The following is a 17,795-nucleotide window of genomic DNA, read 5'->3' as shown; positions in this document are numbered from 1 at the left end:
TACTTTCGTTTTGGTTCCTCTTGAAATCATATCACAGTATCCTGATGTTGATATCTTCCATTCGCTTAGAGAAGACGTTCAACGGATCTTGGATAAAGATTCAGAGAGAAGTTTATGGTTTAAATGGCTTGGACACTTTCTTCTCGCACTTTTCTACTGAATTTTTGGTTTTTGCATGTATTTGTTGCTGTTTCCATAGTCATGAGACATTGTGATATCTTGTTGATTATCTATGCATGACAAAGATCCTTGTCCTCCCGTATAGGTGTAACTGAGTTTATTTATTGACTTCCGTTGAAAGCTATTGAATTGAATGGCTGTTTTAAGACTTTGAAAATTTTCGAGCAATTTTTTTTAACATTAACCTATCTTAAACTTATTTACGTGAACTGTAAGTCAGTCTCAGTAATGACCACACCCTCATTTTTTCTACTTCAAATAAAATTATTCTAGTTGACCAAAAGTGCAAGAGTTTTTGTAATGATCATTAAGTGAACCTATCCAGAGCTTTAAGTGGACAGCTAATGGCTGTTAAGACTTTAAAATGATTTTTTTTAACCTTAACCGTTCATACTTTTTCGTGAACTGTAAGTCAGTCTCAGTTATGACAGGAGTCTCTTCCTTTGCCTTGCAACCAAAATTAATCTGGTTATCGGTTTTTTCTTCTAACTATTTGTTATATGACTTCAATGCCACAAGATTTCAAAATTTTTCAAAAAACTTTTTGATTACTTTCGTTTTGGTTCCTCTTGAAATCTTATCACAGTATCCTGATGTTGATATCTTCCATTCGCTTAGAGAAGACGTTCAACGGATCTTGGATAAAGATTCAGAGAGAAGTTTATGGTTTAAATGGCTTCGACACTTTCTTCTCGCACTTTTCTACTGTATTTTTGGTTTTTGCATGTATTTGTTGCTGTTTCCATAGTCATGAGACATTGTGATATCTTGTTAATTATCTATGCATGACAAAGATCCTTGTCCTCCCATATAGGTGTAATTGAGCTTATTTATTGACTTCCGTTGAAAGCTATTGAATTGAATGGCTGTTTTAAGACTTTGAAAATTTTCGAGCAATTTTTTTTAACATTAACCTATCTTAAACTTATTTACGTGAACTGTAAGTCAGTCTCAGTAATGACCACACCCTCATTTTTTCTACTTCAAATAAAATTATTCTAGTTGACCAAAAGTGCAAGAGTTTTTGTAATGGTCATTAAGTGAACCTATCCAGAGCTTTAAGTGGACAGCTAATGGCTGTTAAGAATTTAAAATGATTTTTTTTAACCTTAACCGTTCATACTTTTTTCGTGTACTGTAAGTCAGTCTCAGTTATGGCAGGAGTCTCTTCTTTTGCCTTGCAACCAAAATTAATCTGGTTATCGGTTTTTTCTTTTAACTATTTGTTATATGACTTCAATGCCACAAGATTTCAAAATTTTTCAAAAAACTTTTTGATTACTTTCGTTTTGGTTCCTCTTGAAATCTTATCACAGTATCCTGATGTTGATATCTTCCATTCGCTTAGAGAAGACGTTCAACGGATCTTGGATAAAGATTCAGAGAGAAGTTTATGGTTTAAATGGCTTCGACACTTTCTTCTCGCACTTTTCTACTGTATTTTTGGTTTTTGCATGTATTTGTTGCTGTTTCCATAGTCATGAGACATTGTGATATCTTGTTAATTATCTATGCATGACAAAGATCCTTGTCCTCCCATATAGGTGTAATTGAGCTTATTTATTGACTTCCGTTGAAAGCTATTGAATTGAATGGCTGTTTTAAGACTTTGAAAATTTTCGAGCAATTTTTTTTAACATTAACCTATCTTAAACTTATTTACGTGAACTGTAAGTCAGTCTCAGTAATGACCACACCCTCATTTTTTCTACTTCAAATAAAATTATTCTAGTTGACCAAAAGTGCAAGAGTTTTTGTAATGGTCATTAAGTGAACCTATCCAGAGCTTTAAGTGGACAGCTAATGGCTGTTAAGAATTTAAAATGATTTTTTTTAACCTTAACCGTTCATACTTTTTTCGTGTACTGTAAGTCAGTCTCAGTTATGGCAGGAGTCTCTTCTTTTGCCTTGCAACCAAAATTAATCTGGTTATCGGTTTTTTCTTTTAACTATTTGTTATATGACTTCAATGCCACAAGATTTCAAAATTTTTCAAAAAAAATTTTGATTACTTTCGTTTTGGTTCCTCTTGAAATCTTATCACAGTATCCTGATATTGATATCTTCCATTCGCTTAAAGAAGACGTTCAACGGATCTGGGATAAAGTTTCAGAGAGAAGTTTTTGGTTTAAATGGCTTCGACACTTTCTTCTCGCACTTTTCTACTGAATTTTTGGTTTTTGCATGTATTTGTTGCTGTTTCCATAGTCATGAGACATTGTGATATCTTGTTGATTATCTATGCATGACAAAGATCCTTGTCCTCCCATATAGGTGTAACTGAGCTTATTTATTGACTTCCGTTGAAAGCTATTGAATTGAATGGCTGTTTTAAGACTTTGAAATTTTTTCGAGCAATTTTTTTTTAACATTAACCCATCTTAGAATTATTTACGTGAACTGTAAGTCAGTCTCAGTAATGACTGCACCCTCTTCTTTTCTACTTCAAATAAAATTAATCTAGTTAGCGGTTTTATCTTCTAACTATTTTACGACTTCGATGCACGAGTTTTTATTACTTTTGGATATTTCTCTCGTAATTTTAGTTCCTTTTGAAATCTTACCACATCATCCTAAAACTGATATTTTGATTGGCATAAAGAAGACGTTCAGTGGATCATACATAATGTTCTCAGAGAAACGCTTGTGGTTCAAATGGCTTCGGCACTTTCTTGCACTGTTCTACTTAAGTTTTGGTTTTTGCCTGTTTATGTTGCTTTTCATAGTCACAGACTTATTGTAATGTCAAATTGATAACACATGGATGAAAAATATCCTTGTTGTCTAACTGAGGCATAACTTAGTGTATTTATTAGCTTCCATTGAAAGCTAATGAATTTAGATGCTACGGGTTTTCTCAAAAATATCGCGGGTTTAATTATTGTGTTCATGTTTGTTGATTTATTGGAGTCAAATTTTTAAAAAAGAAGAATCCCAATGCTGTTAAAAAGTTAATTGAAAGCAGAAGCGTTTGTACTGAAAAGTTCATCTTTTAATGGCTTCGACACTTTTCTCTCTCTATTTTTTTTTTTGAATTTGCTGTTTTTGCCTGTTTTTTCGTCAACTTTTAACTCATTCTCATCATTGAGAGGTCCAATACAATTCTTTGTATTTTAAAAATTATCATTTTTTACTGATAATATGAGGTAACTGATGTTTTTTGTTGGACAATATGCGTTTTCATAAAAAGTTATGTGAGCTGTGTATTTGTGTTTTTTTTCCTTTAGCACAATCTCTAACTGTTCCCAATGATTTTCAAATGTGGCCCAATTGAATTTCATTTACGCATTCAGTATAATTTTAGCTGAGTTAGTTTAAATAGAAATTCAATTGAAAATACATACTATTCAGATACTAGCTAATGATTTCAATGGCTTCGCTAATTTGTTTTTGCTGCAAGGTTTTTAATTTGTTGTTCGTAATTTTTTTGAATTTTTCTGCATCTTTAGTCCGTTCCTTTGGCTTAGTCTAACCGAATACAGGTCCTGTTGGTTTCCTTTTGACACTTTAGGAAATGTATCAAAAATTATTTCGTTAAAAGCGAATGATTTTTAAGAGTTTTGAAATTATTTGGTTTAAAAAATTTTGACTGATTTTTGAATTTCGCCTAATTACTTATTCTTTTAGTCGACTTGTTACCTAGTGTCATTAAGGGCAAATTCCATCTGCTGTGTTGTCAGGAAAAAGTAAATATGTGTAGTTAGAATTTTGTCTGATTGTAATTTGACGTTGTTACTAGGTGCTTTTAAATTTAGATAGTTTTCGTCATGGAATTTTTTTGTTGTTGTTTTTTCTCGTAGTCTTTTCAATGGCAAATCTCGTTGTAATGAGGCATGGTATTATTCAATGCAGTTATTAGTTTGGTCGTGTAACGATTTTTTAAACTCGATTCTCTTTGTGAAAAATGTGAAGTCGAAAGACAGTTAAGTCAAAAATGTAGATGAGCGCGCGTCGGAACATCATGCGCAAACGCTTTTTAACGAGCCTCCTTTTTTAAAATCTTAATTTAATCTTAACCTTAAAACTAATCTTAATTTTTTTAAAATCTAATGTTTTTGAAAGTCTTTTGCTGCATGCTCAAGAACTTTGAACTACATTTTAGCTGTGTCGAGTTTTGAAGAACCTTCTACTGAAGCAGCATTTCGTGACATCTTTGACAGAGTTCCTCAAATCAGCTTCACCCTCTCTCCTCCCACTCTCATTTGTTCACCTCTGTGCCAAACTACTCGCCTCTGTCCTCAGATGCGTCACTCAAGAGCTTTCAAAGGTTGCTTTTTCAATTGCTCTCGAACGAAGTTTCAAGCAAATTTTCAACGTGTATGTCGCGAGTTCGAACCCTTCCTAGTCGAAAGTTTTTTCATAGAAGTTTCTTCTCCAGCCTATGCCCTTTCTAAATTGATTGCCTCCCCAGTCGTTCGAGAGCAATTCGTCCGACGTTCGTCGGTTGACGTTCTAAACAATCCCCAATCAAATACCGCCAATAATTTTATTTTCATTAACGCTCTCAGCCAAATGTTGCATTTGGTCTTTAGACATCAGCTGTTTGAATGATTTATGATGCGCTGCCATTGATGAAAATGAACAATTTATCCTCTTGTCTTTTGAGAACTTCCGAGAATTAGGAGTCAAAATGTTTCGATTGCAAGCTTGATTATAAAATATGCAGAAGAGAAGTGCTAAATGGCGGTTAATGGAGAATAAATTACATCGAAACAATTAGTTGATGCTCAATTTTGTGGGGCATTTTTCAAATGTTCGCTTCCGTTTCAACTTAGTTACAAGCTATAAAACTACCATCAAAAATTTTGCTATAGTTTTTCTAAGTTGAAACGCAAGCGAACATTTAAAGAAGCACGACAAACTTGATATCACGTGTTTTTTCGTTGTAATATTTTCCTCATTTGAGTAGCGACATTGTTGCTGCTAATTTTGTTCTGGTAAGCCATAAATGTTCTGTTGTTCTCGAAGTGAAATGTGAATGAAATGGTTTATGCATATTTCATACACAGGGTTCCGACGAGACCAAGTTCATCAGTCTTGCTGAGCGGGGTCAGTTAAGGGGCAGTCTGGTACTGTACATGCACCAATTGGGAGAGGAGGATCTGAGGAATGCTAAGACGAGGCAGTCTGTCGAGTTCTGTTGGGAGAGGATCCAAGACATCTCCTCCGATTCCATCGACACTGATTGCTTAGGTATGAGTATATCTACACTCAAGGGTCAATAGAATATTGCTTAGTATAAAGAATGCAAAGTTAAATTGGTTGATTTTTTTTAGCTTTATGCATCATTTTTTGGAGCATATATCGGATTTTAGTACAATGAGTTCAGGCAGACCGAAGGAGGGGGTCCCTTTACGGCCTTATGGGTAAACGAGGCAGTGCTACTTATATCTGCAAGCGAAGAAGACAAAACAAAGCTTTGTATTTCTACCACTAACTGACTCGCCTTATTGTAAAAACGCTGAAGGCTAACTTCAGTTATAAGGACACTACAATAATATACTGAATGACGCATGGCACAACTATGCAAAACGAAAATAGAAGACCAGTATTGAGTATTAGGTGTTTATTACTGAATAGATTGATCTGAGTCTCTGAATGGACAGTTTAATTCACCCAATAGATTTCCATCTGCTTCAGAGTATTCAGGTAAAAATTAAGCTGAAACAGACGCACTGTGATTGTGAGCACTCATTTTTTGATAATTAAATTTAACAAATAAAATATAATCTTAGTGGCCAAAATTTTGAGGAAACGTCCCCGTACAGTTTTCGACATACTCGTTCAACAGCTCGAAATAATCTGTATATCTAAATTATTAGCATTTATCTGTACATCTAAAATCTAGCATTTATTGTGTCATCAAAATCAGTTTTTGTTCCGACCCCACTTGTGGGGGGAGGAACTATATACTCAAATGGGTTGTTTTTTGTTCAGACATTTTTGGCCGATCGATATATTCATTGTAGAGAAATGTGAGTGGTATCATTAAAAAGCTCGTCCAGCGTAGAGTTCGGAATTAAAGATTTTTTTGATTTTCTTATTTTTCGAGGAGTTATCGAGGTTTAAAGTTCTGTGTGAACACGTGATTTTTGGCAGAATTTTGTTCACTTTTTTATTCAAATTCGGAGTTTTTCTATGAAAATTTCAATTCAAAATTACTTTTTATGCTACAAATGAAACAATCTTGTGTTTCTAAGAGAAGAAAGGCCATTAAAAGGGTAGTTTTCGTTTTTTAACTTTTGGTTTTTTCATAAATTTAGATCCTTTTGAAATCTTATCACATTAACCTATTGTTTTCAGTTCCCTTTGACATAAAGATAGATCATCTTTCCATAGATCATAGACAAAGTTTGCAGAGAAAAACGTATTGTTTTAACGGCTTCGACATTGTCTTCTCGGACTTTTCTGCTGATTATTTGATTTTTGCCTGTATTTGGTATCGTTTTCATAGTCATACGACTTATTGTGATGACCTATTGATGCTTTAGGAACGACACAAATTTCTGTCTTCTCATCGAAGCGGAACTTTTTATAACTTATTTATTGATTTTCATTGAGAGCTATTGAAATTAATGGCTTTGAGACTACGAATTTTCTCGGTAATGTTTTGATTTTAATTTGTTTTTTTTTTCATATTTGTTGGTTTTTGAAGTTATATTGTTGCAAAAAAGAATTCCATTGTTGTTAAAAATTTATTTGAAATTGAAAAAGTTTTTAATGAATAGTTCATTTTTTAATGGCTTTGACACTGTCCTCATTTTTTTTCAATTTGCTGTTTTTGACTGTTTCTTTTTTAATTCTTAACGATGTCGTAGAGAGCTTAGAGGTCTCATAAGCCTCTAACTGAATGTTTAAGGAATGAAGTTACTCAATGCGGTAAGTTTATAGCAAATTTTCTTAAAGTTAATGATTTTATTTGTTTTCAAACGTTTTTAAATTTTTTAGTTTTGTTATTTTTTTCATATTGTATCAAATTCTCCTCATTGAGAGGCACCATCCACTTGCCTCTAGTTCAAATATCAGAGTGGCTATTGATATTACGTCGCAACTGATGTTTTGTTTGTTGAACAATATGCGTTTTCATAAAATTTTGGTTAGTGGTCAATATTTAATTACATTCGGGTAATAACAGATCCCAATGATTTTCGAATGAGGACCAAGTGAACATACCTAATCTTTTAGGATAGTTTTGACTGAATTAGTTTATTTAACATTTGAAATTAAAAACAATTTTCAGATAACAGGGAAAGATTTTTTTGGCTTCAATAATTTGTGTTTTCGCAAACTGTTTGTAATTTTTTCAGTTTTTCTTCATCTTTAGTCCGTTTCTGTGGCTTAATTTAACCAACGACAGATTCTGTTGGTTTTATAATGACTTTTTAGTAAATTTATCAAGAATTTTTTCGTTAAAAGCTAATGGTTTTTAAAACGTTTGTAAGTATTTGGTTTAAAAAATATTGGTTGATTTTTGAATTTCGTCTCATTATTGCTTCTTGTTGTCAACTTGTTACCTAGTCTCTTTGATATAAAGTACCATCTGCTTTGTAGTAACGAAAAAGTAAATTTGTGCAGTTCAGGTAGTTATTTATTGTATTTTGACGTTGTTACTAGGTGCTTTTAAATTTAGATGTTGAATATCTGCCTTAATTTTTTTTGTTGCTTATTTTGTTGTTTATTTTTCCCGTAGTCTTATTAATGATGTGAAACTTCGTGAGCCTGTAATGAGGCATGGCATTATGGAATTCATTCAGTAGTTTGTGTAACGATTTTTTTAAACTCAAAGATCTATTTTTGATTATCTCTTCATTTGGTTGACAGTTATGTCAAAAATATAGATGAGCGCGGGTCGGAACATCATGTGCAAACGCACATTAACGAGCCTCTTTGTTTACAGTATGTTTATTTTTTTCAGACTTGGCACTTAAGTACATCAAGACGTCCACCCTGACAGTCCGTCTATCGGGTCTGGCATTTATTAATCAGCAAGTGTCAATATGCGAGCGGAACAAAGGCGGCTCCAATAGGAACAACTGTTGCAACGTATCTCCCTCTATCCAACAGAATTTAGCCAATTCGAAGACCACTTTCAAACGATGGCTGAAATCACATCAAATGGTTTCCGTTTTATTTGGTGCCAATACTCACGTTGAATTAGTTCGTCAATGTCATTTGATATTTCAATTCATGGCCAGTGGTCAGCTTCTAACCGAGCAAGATGTTGACGTGCTGTGGAATGCTGTCAATGACAAATACAAAAGTCGGGAAGTCATTTCGGCAATTGAAGGAATTCTACATTACTTGAACGAGACTCTTTTGGAGCGTTTCAAGAAACATCTTCAAGAACTCCCCTTGACTAGTCACAGTGATCAGACATTTTCTCTGAGCTGCCAGATAACTAAAGTCTCGTGGCGTAGACAGCTAATGACGTTGAACATTGCCCAACAGTTTGGTAATGTTCTGGCGGCTGAGAAGAGAAAGAGGAAACATCAAGTTGCGCCTCGAAATGGAAATCGTACCAGCAATTCTCAAAGTAGTTCGAGCGAATTTTTAACAGTGAAGAAATCTGAAAGCTTTCAGGTATGTATGATTTAGTTTCGTAGTAAAGTTAGATTTGTATCCATGCAGTCAAAAAATATTAATCACTGACTAATAATTTAGAGGTGGTAATAATAAAACCATCGAGATACCGACGGGCTGTTTTTTGCTCGCGTTAATCTTTAACAATCTAATGTCCATGGTTCTTGCAAATTTTTGCCGCGAGCAACGATAAACTAGTAAAGCCAGAGGGCATGGAGTTGCTGAGCAGTTCTCTTAAGAGCATCTCGCAAGCCGAAATCTGCTTAATAGCCTTAAATTCATACCGTAAAGTGCAACTTTAAGTGGTTTGACCCCCCCCCCCCACTTCCTCCGCTCTCCTTTTATTTTACCACCTCCATTTTTCTGCTCTCTCTCTCTCTCTCTCTCTCTCTCTCTCTCTCGCCCGCGCATCCTAACCTGCCTAATTTCAAGGTAGCTGCAACAACCAACGCAATTGACATTCCAGTTTTTACGGCAATTGGTGCGACGTTAGTCGGTATGTTTTATTATAGCTGCAAAGCTCTAAGCTGAGCGGAGCTATATTGCGGTGCTCTTGGTTTTTACAATTCAAAGAATTTGAATTGTATTGGGGCGCTGTGTTTTTTTTTACAATTCAAAGAATTTGAAATGTATTGGGGCGCTGTTTTTACGACTCGAAGAGGAGTATTGGAGAAGTCCTTTTTTAATCAATTTTATTGGAGTGATTTTTGAAGCGTGAAATGAAACGCGTGAAAAAATTTGGAGTGATTTTGGCGCTGAACAAAAGTGAAGAGCGGAGCGAAAAGAGAGTGGTTTTTGTTCATACCGCTGTTTTTGAGAGAGCGAGAACTTGATGTGTGAAAAAATTTTCTCTAAGCGAGCGAATTTTTTTTTTGTTCACGTGCGGCATTTGAAAGCAGTTTTTTGCAACTTTTGATGGTTATGAGGTTTGGTTATGATATTGTATTAGTTTTAGGCTTGTTTTGATAGGAATTGAAGGTTTCAAGTAGTTAATTTGAGTTTAATGCTAATTTGGAGGTTTGTGATCAGTTTTGCTGATTTTTAGACAAAATATAATGATTATTTGCCTGTTTTTTTGTTTTAATGCTTTAAATGGGATTTGAATAGAAGCTTGTTACTTAGAGAATATTCAAATACCAATTGACTAAAGTTCTATTGGCATAAATCATTTTCTTCCTAGGAAATATGACAGAAAAATTGAGAAATTTTAAACCATTTTTCTTGATTTTTTGCAGTTTTTCTTTTTTTTTAATTTTAGACAACTTTTTTTAGCCTAATATGACATGCCCATTGTTTAGCGAGCTTTTCATTGCTCTAACTGCGAAGGAATTTCTCTCGCCTTTACGTTTCCTTGTAGTATTAAAAAACTCCTTAAGTGTTTCTAGTTTTCAAATAGTTTTTGAATGCCGTTTCTATTCTTCTTAATTTTTTCATGGCATTTGTGGAGATTCAGGATCCACAATAGTTGTTCTAGTTGTTTAGTCATAAGTATGGGCAATTTTCTCCTTCGAGTCGTTTCCGGACGAGTCGTTTTCTTATAAAATGGTTTTTAAAGGTAGCTCCAAAAACTTCTGACAATTTGCTTTTTGTAAAAATCTGACGATTTGATGTTTTTGTTCCCGATTTTCTGTCTTTTACGCAAATTTTGTTACACAAAATTGCGATAATACTCTTGACATGACAATGGCAACATTTTTCTAAGATAGACGAGAAAAGTAATGGATTCTAATTAATAGCCACCCTCATCTTCTCAGTGGGCTATTATAGCGCTCCTTTTTTTTTACAATTCAAAGAATTTGAATTGCATTGGGGCGCTGTCTTTTTTTAAATATTTTCACACATTTTCATGATTTTTGAAGTCAAATTGGAGTAGTGATTTTGGTCACGCCGAAACAGGAAATGAAGCGAAAAGCGAGTGGCTGTGCGGCGTGATTTTTTCGCTCTAAATTTAGAGTAGAGTGAGAAAACTGTGTTTGAACAAAAATTCGCTTTCTCGCTAGTTTTTTTTGTTCACATGCATCAATTTCACGTTGATTTTTACTGTTTTTTTTTATTTTTTGGATCGGGTTTTTTTTCTAAATGGTTTTCCCAATTCATTAATAGATCATCTAGGCCTAGTTTTTTGTTTGAACAAAATTTCTATTTCTCGCTATTTGTTTTTTGTTCACATGCGGCATTTTGACACCGATTTTTTTGGTTTTTTCTAGTTTTTTTATCTGATTTTTTTTAGAAATGGTTTTTCCCATTTCATTCATAGTCCGTTATAAGTCGTTTATTGTGTAGTCAATGAAAATTCTTTGAATTATACGTCAGGACTCGTCCTGCTATCTTTCAAAACGGGATAAACAGGTAAAGCCCAGCGGGCATTAAGTTTCATTAGAGGCCCAAAGTAGTTTTTAGTAGTCCTTCAAGTGCTTAGAGTGGTGCTGCTGCTGAGATGGCCTTAGGTCATAGTTAAAGGGCATTTTAAAGTTAAAGGTCCTATATGGTTTGGTACTACAAACACAAGCACGCAAAAAATACTGATTTTTGCTATTTTTTTCAATTTTTGAAAATTTTAGTCATTTTTTGAATTTTTTCAGCTTCAGAGGCCACCGAATCTCCTTTAAGGTTTGATGATAGAGCACTGCATAGTTTCTATTAACAATGGATTGGTTTTCAACGTTTTAATGTCTCAAATTTTAGTGTTTTTTGGATAAAATTTCAATTTTTTTATGGTTTCCTATTTTTTTTTTCCAATTTTTGATATCTGTCCATTCTCAAGTGTCTGATAAAAATTTACTGTTTGGCTGATAATTTCAATGGACTTTTCATCAACAATTTAACCTTTCGATTGCAATTTTCAAATTTTTTTCGAAAAGGTCTTTTATTTAGTTTTTCTTGCCTCAGTAGCCAGATAACCTCATTCAGGGTTTGATATAGTGTTATTATATAGTTGCTAGGGGGCAATTGAATGGTTTTTCAAACATTTTAATAGAACGAATTTTTTTTCGAAATTAGAATTTTTATAAAATTTATTTCCTATCGATCTTCGAGCCAATGATTATTTAAGTCTTGGAAACGGGGTTACTGGGTAGCCTCTGGAGATAGAGGACTGTTTCTGAAGACATTAATATCACAATTATCAGCAACACTTCTTTAAAATTGGCAATTCATTTCATTTTTTTCAACTTTTTCTGACCTTTTCTGAGTTAATCGATCAAGGGTCAATGATTTTTTTCAGGTCATTGATTTTGCAGATATAATGCTGGACCAATTTCTCAAACAAAAATTGGCTGTGAAGATATTTTTAAAACAAGTTTAATTAAAAGGATCAAATTAATTTCACAATTTTGTGAGATGAGTTTTTATTTTTTGCCTGGCATTGTTCAATTGAACTGCTGGTCAGGTAGAGTAATTCTAAGTTTTTCTTTCAATTCTTTGAATTGTAATTCAGGACTTGTCCTGCTATGTTTTTTTTTGTTTCGTCGTCTGACGCTCTTTTTCGTTGACACAGCAAAGCTGGAAAAAGTCAAATTTTCTGAATGACTTCTTCCTCTCAATAACGGCATTTGCGCGCGTGACGTCATTTGTTACTCTCTCTAGCAAAAAATTTTTGCGTGATGAGATTTTGATCACAAGTGACTTACCTCACTCAATAAAATGACTTTTGCACTTCAAAACTTAAGTTTATTTTGAATTTGTTTAAGGTCAAAGGAACTGATATGTGCAGTAAAGGTCCCCAATAAGTGGCTTCTGTGGGATGAATTTTAACAAGCTTTATCAATTTATCACTGGATAATTTTTACGTAGCTTTTTGAGCGGCGTCTATTTTTTTCACTTTAGATCTGTCTCTGTTTCAATCTCTATTATATGGAACGCAGGTCTGTTCGTTCGCAGCTATTCCGGCAATCTGCCGGCTATGTTCAATTAATTGTACCTTACATAACGTTTATGTAGTGAAACTAGAAATTTAGGTGATCCTTTTTATGAGGCAACTCTTCAACATAACAAAGTACTACGCTCCAAGTGGGACGGGTGTGTCCAAATTTCGAGATCTTGGTTTTCTCTATACCTTTCTAGAATATGGAGTGAATGCTATCTGAAAATCGGTATTGCTGCGCGCTTTTGTTTGACGTTATCATAATAGGGAATAATATTTTCTGCTATTTCAATTGCAGGATATGTCTCTGTCACCCAATCAGAATCCAGAATCCCTTGCTTTAAACAACGAAAACCAGTACCCTCCCAACGCAATAGTCAGTGCAATGAACTCGTCTCCAGTTTTGACAACTTCACGAAATCCACAGAATAGCAAAAACTCATCTTTTAAACCACCCTGTGATTGGAGCGAAGGTAAGCAAGTTGAATTATTTCTAATGATATTGGCCAGATTGTAATCGCTAATAAATACGTAATTGCTTAATTTTCCATTTCATCCGATACTATATTGTATTAATCTTTGTATTGACTAAGTACGTCCACATCCTGTCTCATAATATAACCCAAAAATGTTAAAAATTGTTCCGGACGAAATTTGAAGCAGTTATTGTAATCGCGTGTATTTTTGGGGAAAATTTTTGCTTGAGTTATTGTTCTATAATATTTTTTCGCTTGCTTAAAGGATTTTTCGTCAAAAGAAACGGTATAAACTCGTAAAGCCCGATGGCATTAATTCTGTAGCTTTCTTAGAGCCTTAGTAGGCGCTAAGTGGGAGGTTCAGCAAAGCGTTTATTTTCCAATTGTGCCCCCATCTTTGTGGATGCTTATTATTTGCACCGCCAAGCGCAAGTGCCTTAGTTTTTCATGAATCGCTATTTAATGACACGTGCTTGAAATGGGGGTGCGCATAACTTACTGGAGTTTGCAAAGATACCTAGAACCATTTAGTCGAAATTACTTTAATTTCTCAAACGAAGTTTGGATCAATTATTGTAAACGTATTGGTTACAGGTAGCTAGCTGTCTTAAAGTATATGTAGTTTACAAAAAATGCGATGCCGTACAATTGTTTGAAGGACAGTAAGCTTGAGAGCGTATTTGATTTTAAAAATTGTTTTTTCCGACTTCGCGATGTTCTAATTCTATTGGACATCTTTAATACCAGGTGATACATGGCTTTTTTTGCATTTAACGAATTTTCCAAAACTTTCATGGGAGTCAATTATTTTTCCTGCATTTTGCTGGCTCAAGTTTTAATAGTCCCTTTAAGAAGGTTCTTTTCAACCCAAAAGAAGGTTAATAACTTCCAGCTGATTGTTAATAGCAGCAAAGTGATAGCGGCTATTTTTGTGGACATTGTGTTCAATCCAAAGTATTTGGATTGTATTGGTGTGCTGTCTTTTAAGATCTGTTCATGATTTTTTCAGCTTTTTCACGTCAGTGAGAAGTCAAATTAGAGTGGCGATTTTAGTCACACTGAAGCTCTAAAGGGATAGAAAATTAGAGTAGTTTTATGGCGTGATCTTTTTCAAACTACCTTTAAAGTGGAGTCAGAAATTGGTGTTTGGACAGATTTTCAGTTTTTGAGAGTCAGTTTTTTTTTCACGTGCGTAAATTTGACTTCTGTTTTCAGAGTTTCTTTTCCTTGAGTGCTTTTAGTATGATAATATATGTCCTAATTGCGCCTAATTGAAATCGCTAGAATTCATCAAGGGGCAGCTGAAACGTTTAATGACCTAAACATTTTTTGTCAAAAAACATTATAGATTATGCCCACTTTCAAAAATTATTTCTGATTTTATCACTTAGTATCATCAATGGCAGGTCTCATTGGTTGATAATGAGGCGCAAAAGAACCTAATTAATGGTCCGAGCTAATAGCTTATTATTTTTCATGACTTGGACACTGCTTTTTCTCAAAAATTATGTGTTAATTCTTGAGTTTTGTGTTTTTGTAATTTTTGTTGTCTTATCGTTCATTCCTTAATAACAGGCCTCATAGGTTTCTAATAGGGGTTATTATAGTCGATTTAATTGTTTCTGTTCAATGCTGATGCCTTCTATGACTTTGACATCAATTGTTTTCAGGAAAGTTTATAGAGTTTTTGAGTTGTGCGAGTTTTTGTTGTTAATTTATTATCTTATATCTTTTTATTATTGACCATTTTCATTGGTTCTAAAAAGTTTTTTTTTGTTTTAAATTTTTTCAATTTATAGCTATTGCTTTCTTTGATTTATACGCCGCCGGTTTTTAAAAAAATTTTCGTGAACTTTTGAGTTTTGCAAGTATTTATTGAACTTATTGCTGTCTTATCACTTAACCTCATTAATGACAGGTTTAATCGGTTGATGATGAGAAACAAGGGATTTTACATAGTGACATGAGTTCATAGAAGTTGTCTTTCGATTTTGACCATGTCTTTAAAAAATAGATCTTATTTTTTAGTCTGTCTTGTTTTCTTTTTCTTGTAAAATTGCTGAATCTCAATGGCGTCAAATGAATTGTTCTCATTGGACATCTAACACGGCTTATATTCTGTTAGGTCAAAGCTAAATCAGTTCTTTGGGTTGTAATTCAGGACTTGTTCTGCTATGTTTTTTACAATTCAAAGAATTTGAATTGTATTGGGGCGCTGTCTTTTTTTAAGATCTGTTCACACATTTTCATGATTTTTGAAGTCAAAGAGTAGTGATTTTGGGTAACGCCGAAACAGGAAGTTGAGCGAAAAAGCGAGTGGTTCCCGTGTGAAATTTTTTCACTCTAATTTTCAAGTAGAGTGAGAAAACGGTGTTTGAACAAAAGTTCGCTTTCTCGCCATTGGTTTTTTTTGTTCACATGCGGCAATTTGACTTTGACTTTTTCTGGTTTTTTTTCGAGTTGTTGGATCGGATTTTTTTCTTAATAGTTTTCCTAATCCTCTTAATAGTTTTCTTAATAGTCAATTGCATGACTTACCTCACTCAAAAAATGACTTCTGAACTCACTTAATGAACTTTAGATTTTTTTGAACATTTACTAGTTAAATATCAATAGGGTGCATGTAAGTAGTGCCAAACGTATATGCCCGACTTCTTGTGTATTAGAAGAATCTTGAGTTTTCAAATATTAGTTTTAAAAAAGCTCTCGGGGTTTTTTCCTTATAGACCGTATGTGTCATAAAATTGACAGTACGTATCTAACCCAAAAAATCGAGTGGTCTAACTAATCGACTGGTGGTCAATCTTTCTATCTTATTTCTTTAGTTTTTTCAATTCCATGGAAGGCCACAAGCGTCTATCGGCGCTATTTTCCGGCAATCTTCCGGCTATGCTTTTATTTTTGTACTTAGCCGAAATATTGTTTTGTGTAAAATTTCTAAAAAGAAAATATGATGATTTAGCTGACTGATAAGTAAATTAAACCTCGAAAGAATTTGAATGAGTTTTTATAGAACAGAAAAAGATAAGTGAAAGGGTTTGGTAATTTTAGGCCTTCCCCCTCACATATAACTGGTTTCGTCAAATTATTTTTAAAACTGTTTTTGCAAAAAACTTGGTGCAAATAGATAGCTGAAAATTATTCGCAGATAGATAGCTGACAAATTTTTGGGGTTGACCCGCTTTAAGTGAATTGGCATTGAAACAGAATATGTAATTCGGTTCTTATTTGATCAGTAAAGTATTCTATTTTAATCTTGTCTACATCTTCAATTAGATTACGCAACTATACTTGATTTAGCTTGCGCTGAAGTCTAAGAAGCGTAGAGAGCAATAGTTTCAATGGTCTGCTGATATAACTTAGGGTTACTATCACGACCAGTCTGTATCAGTTTATCCTCTTTTTGATTTCGGCCTTTTTATCATGAGTATAATCATCAGGTTGCCTAAAATAATTAACTGATTCTATGCTTCCCACAATTGAAACTTGCTTATATTTTTTCTCCGGCAAGACATTTTTATTTTCGAATTTAAAATCGAAAATAATTCGAATTTTGATTTTGATTTTTAATTCGAATTTAAAATCATTGACATCTGAAAGTTGTAAAAATTTATGATCAGACTTTCAAAAATAGACTGCACCCCTATAAAATTTAAATAGTTTGAAACATAGGGATAAACAGCACTTTTTAAATAGCCCTTTAAATAGCTGGTGGAGGCTTACACTAAATTTAATCAAAACAGGTTCGGTTCTTTATCAAAAGATTCTCCAACCAAATCTGTGCCACATCATCATCATCGCCAGCTCTTTTCAATTTTTCCTACCAAAATTGTAAATGTTTCCCCTGCTTAAAAGGAAACGAAAAAATGCAATTGCTCCCGAACGAAGTTTGAGGCAATTTTTATAAATGTGTGTGTCGTTTTTATGCAAAACTTTCCCCTGACGCTTTGCGCTTTTGTTCTAGAATATTCTTTGACTTCTTGAGTGACTTTTTCACACTTCAGTTCTTCATTTTTGGTGATCTAAGTTGCTCTCGTTCTGAAATAAAGTTCGTAGGTAAAAAAAACGATTGTGAGGGAAAGGAAATCAGAGCATTTATAGGTGAGTGGTTAAGATGTCAGGCTGCCAGCCTGGAGGTCCTGTTATTTGCACCCATGAAACATTTCTGAGCTGCGCTACCTCCAAATTAAATCCCCCTCTCTCGATCGAGAGCAATTCATTCGACGTTAGTCGGTTTTTATTTTTTGCTTGTCCAATTCGGCAATAGTGTGATCTAAAATTCTCTGTCGTTGATACTTTTTTTGGTCATTTATAATTTTAAGCAGCTGAACTCAATTGAGGGCTGTTTACTACCAGAAGTCATATGAAAACTGTTCTGGATCATTCTTTCGTTTACACTTCTTGAATGACTTGAGTGACTTTTTCGCGCTTGAATTCTTGGTTTCTGAGTGACCTAAATTGATGTTGAAATTCGGAAATGAAGACTGTTGCTAAAACAAAGTCTATTGTAAATTGAGCATGAAAAAGGCCTTGATACCCAAGTGGTTAATGATTGAGGTAATTACGGTTCGAACCTATCCTTGGGAAAATTTTTTTGCACCATCAAATTTTTCTAGTCCCCTCTAAATTGAATGGCCACCGCCAGTCATTCGAAAGCAATTCATCCAAATTAGTGAGTTTGTTTTTTATAATTTGAA

General features: G+C 33.9%; 2 protein-coding genes across 3 annotated transcripts in view; one reads left to right on the top strand and one right to left on the bottom strand.

Moving 5' to 3' along the window:
* The window catches only part of LOC142334689 (uncharacterized), a 293,593-nt gene that overhangs the window by 159,869 nt on the left and 115,929 nt on the right, over positions 1–17,795 (bottom strand). The window lies entirely within an intron of this gene.
* Positions 1–17,795, top strand: part of LOC142344528 (ubiquitin carboxyl-terminal hydrolase 34-like) — a 128,083-nt gene that overhangs the window by 6,546 nt on the left and 103,742 nt on the right. The window contains exons 4-7 of the mRNA XM_075396274.1: positions 4,283–4,447; positions 5,190–5,373; positions 8,096–8,760; positions 12,921–13,095. Of these exons, the coding sequence (XP_075252389.1) occupies positions 4,283–4,447; positions 5,190–5,373; positions 8,096–8,760; positions 12,921–13,095 (1,189 nt within the window). The remainder of the gene's footprint in view (positions 1–4,282; positions 4,448–5,189; positions 5,374–8,095; positions 8,761–12,920; positions 13,096–17,795) is intronic.

This window comes from Convolutriloba macropyga, chromosome 1 (assembly GCF_964194025.1).
Source record: "Convolutriloba macropyga chromosome 1, txConMacr16.3, whole genome shotgun sequence".
NCBI lineage: Eukaryota > Metazoa > Xenacoelomorpha > Acoela > Convolutidae > Convolutriloba > Convolutriloba macropyga.
The sequence above is the reverse complement of the archived record's forward strand: the minus strand, read 5'-3'. Positions and strand labels throughout refer to the sequence as shown.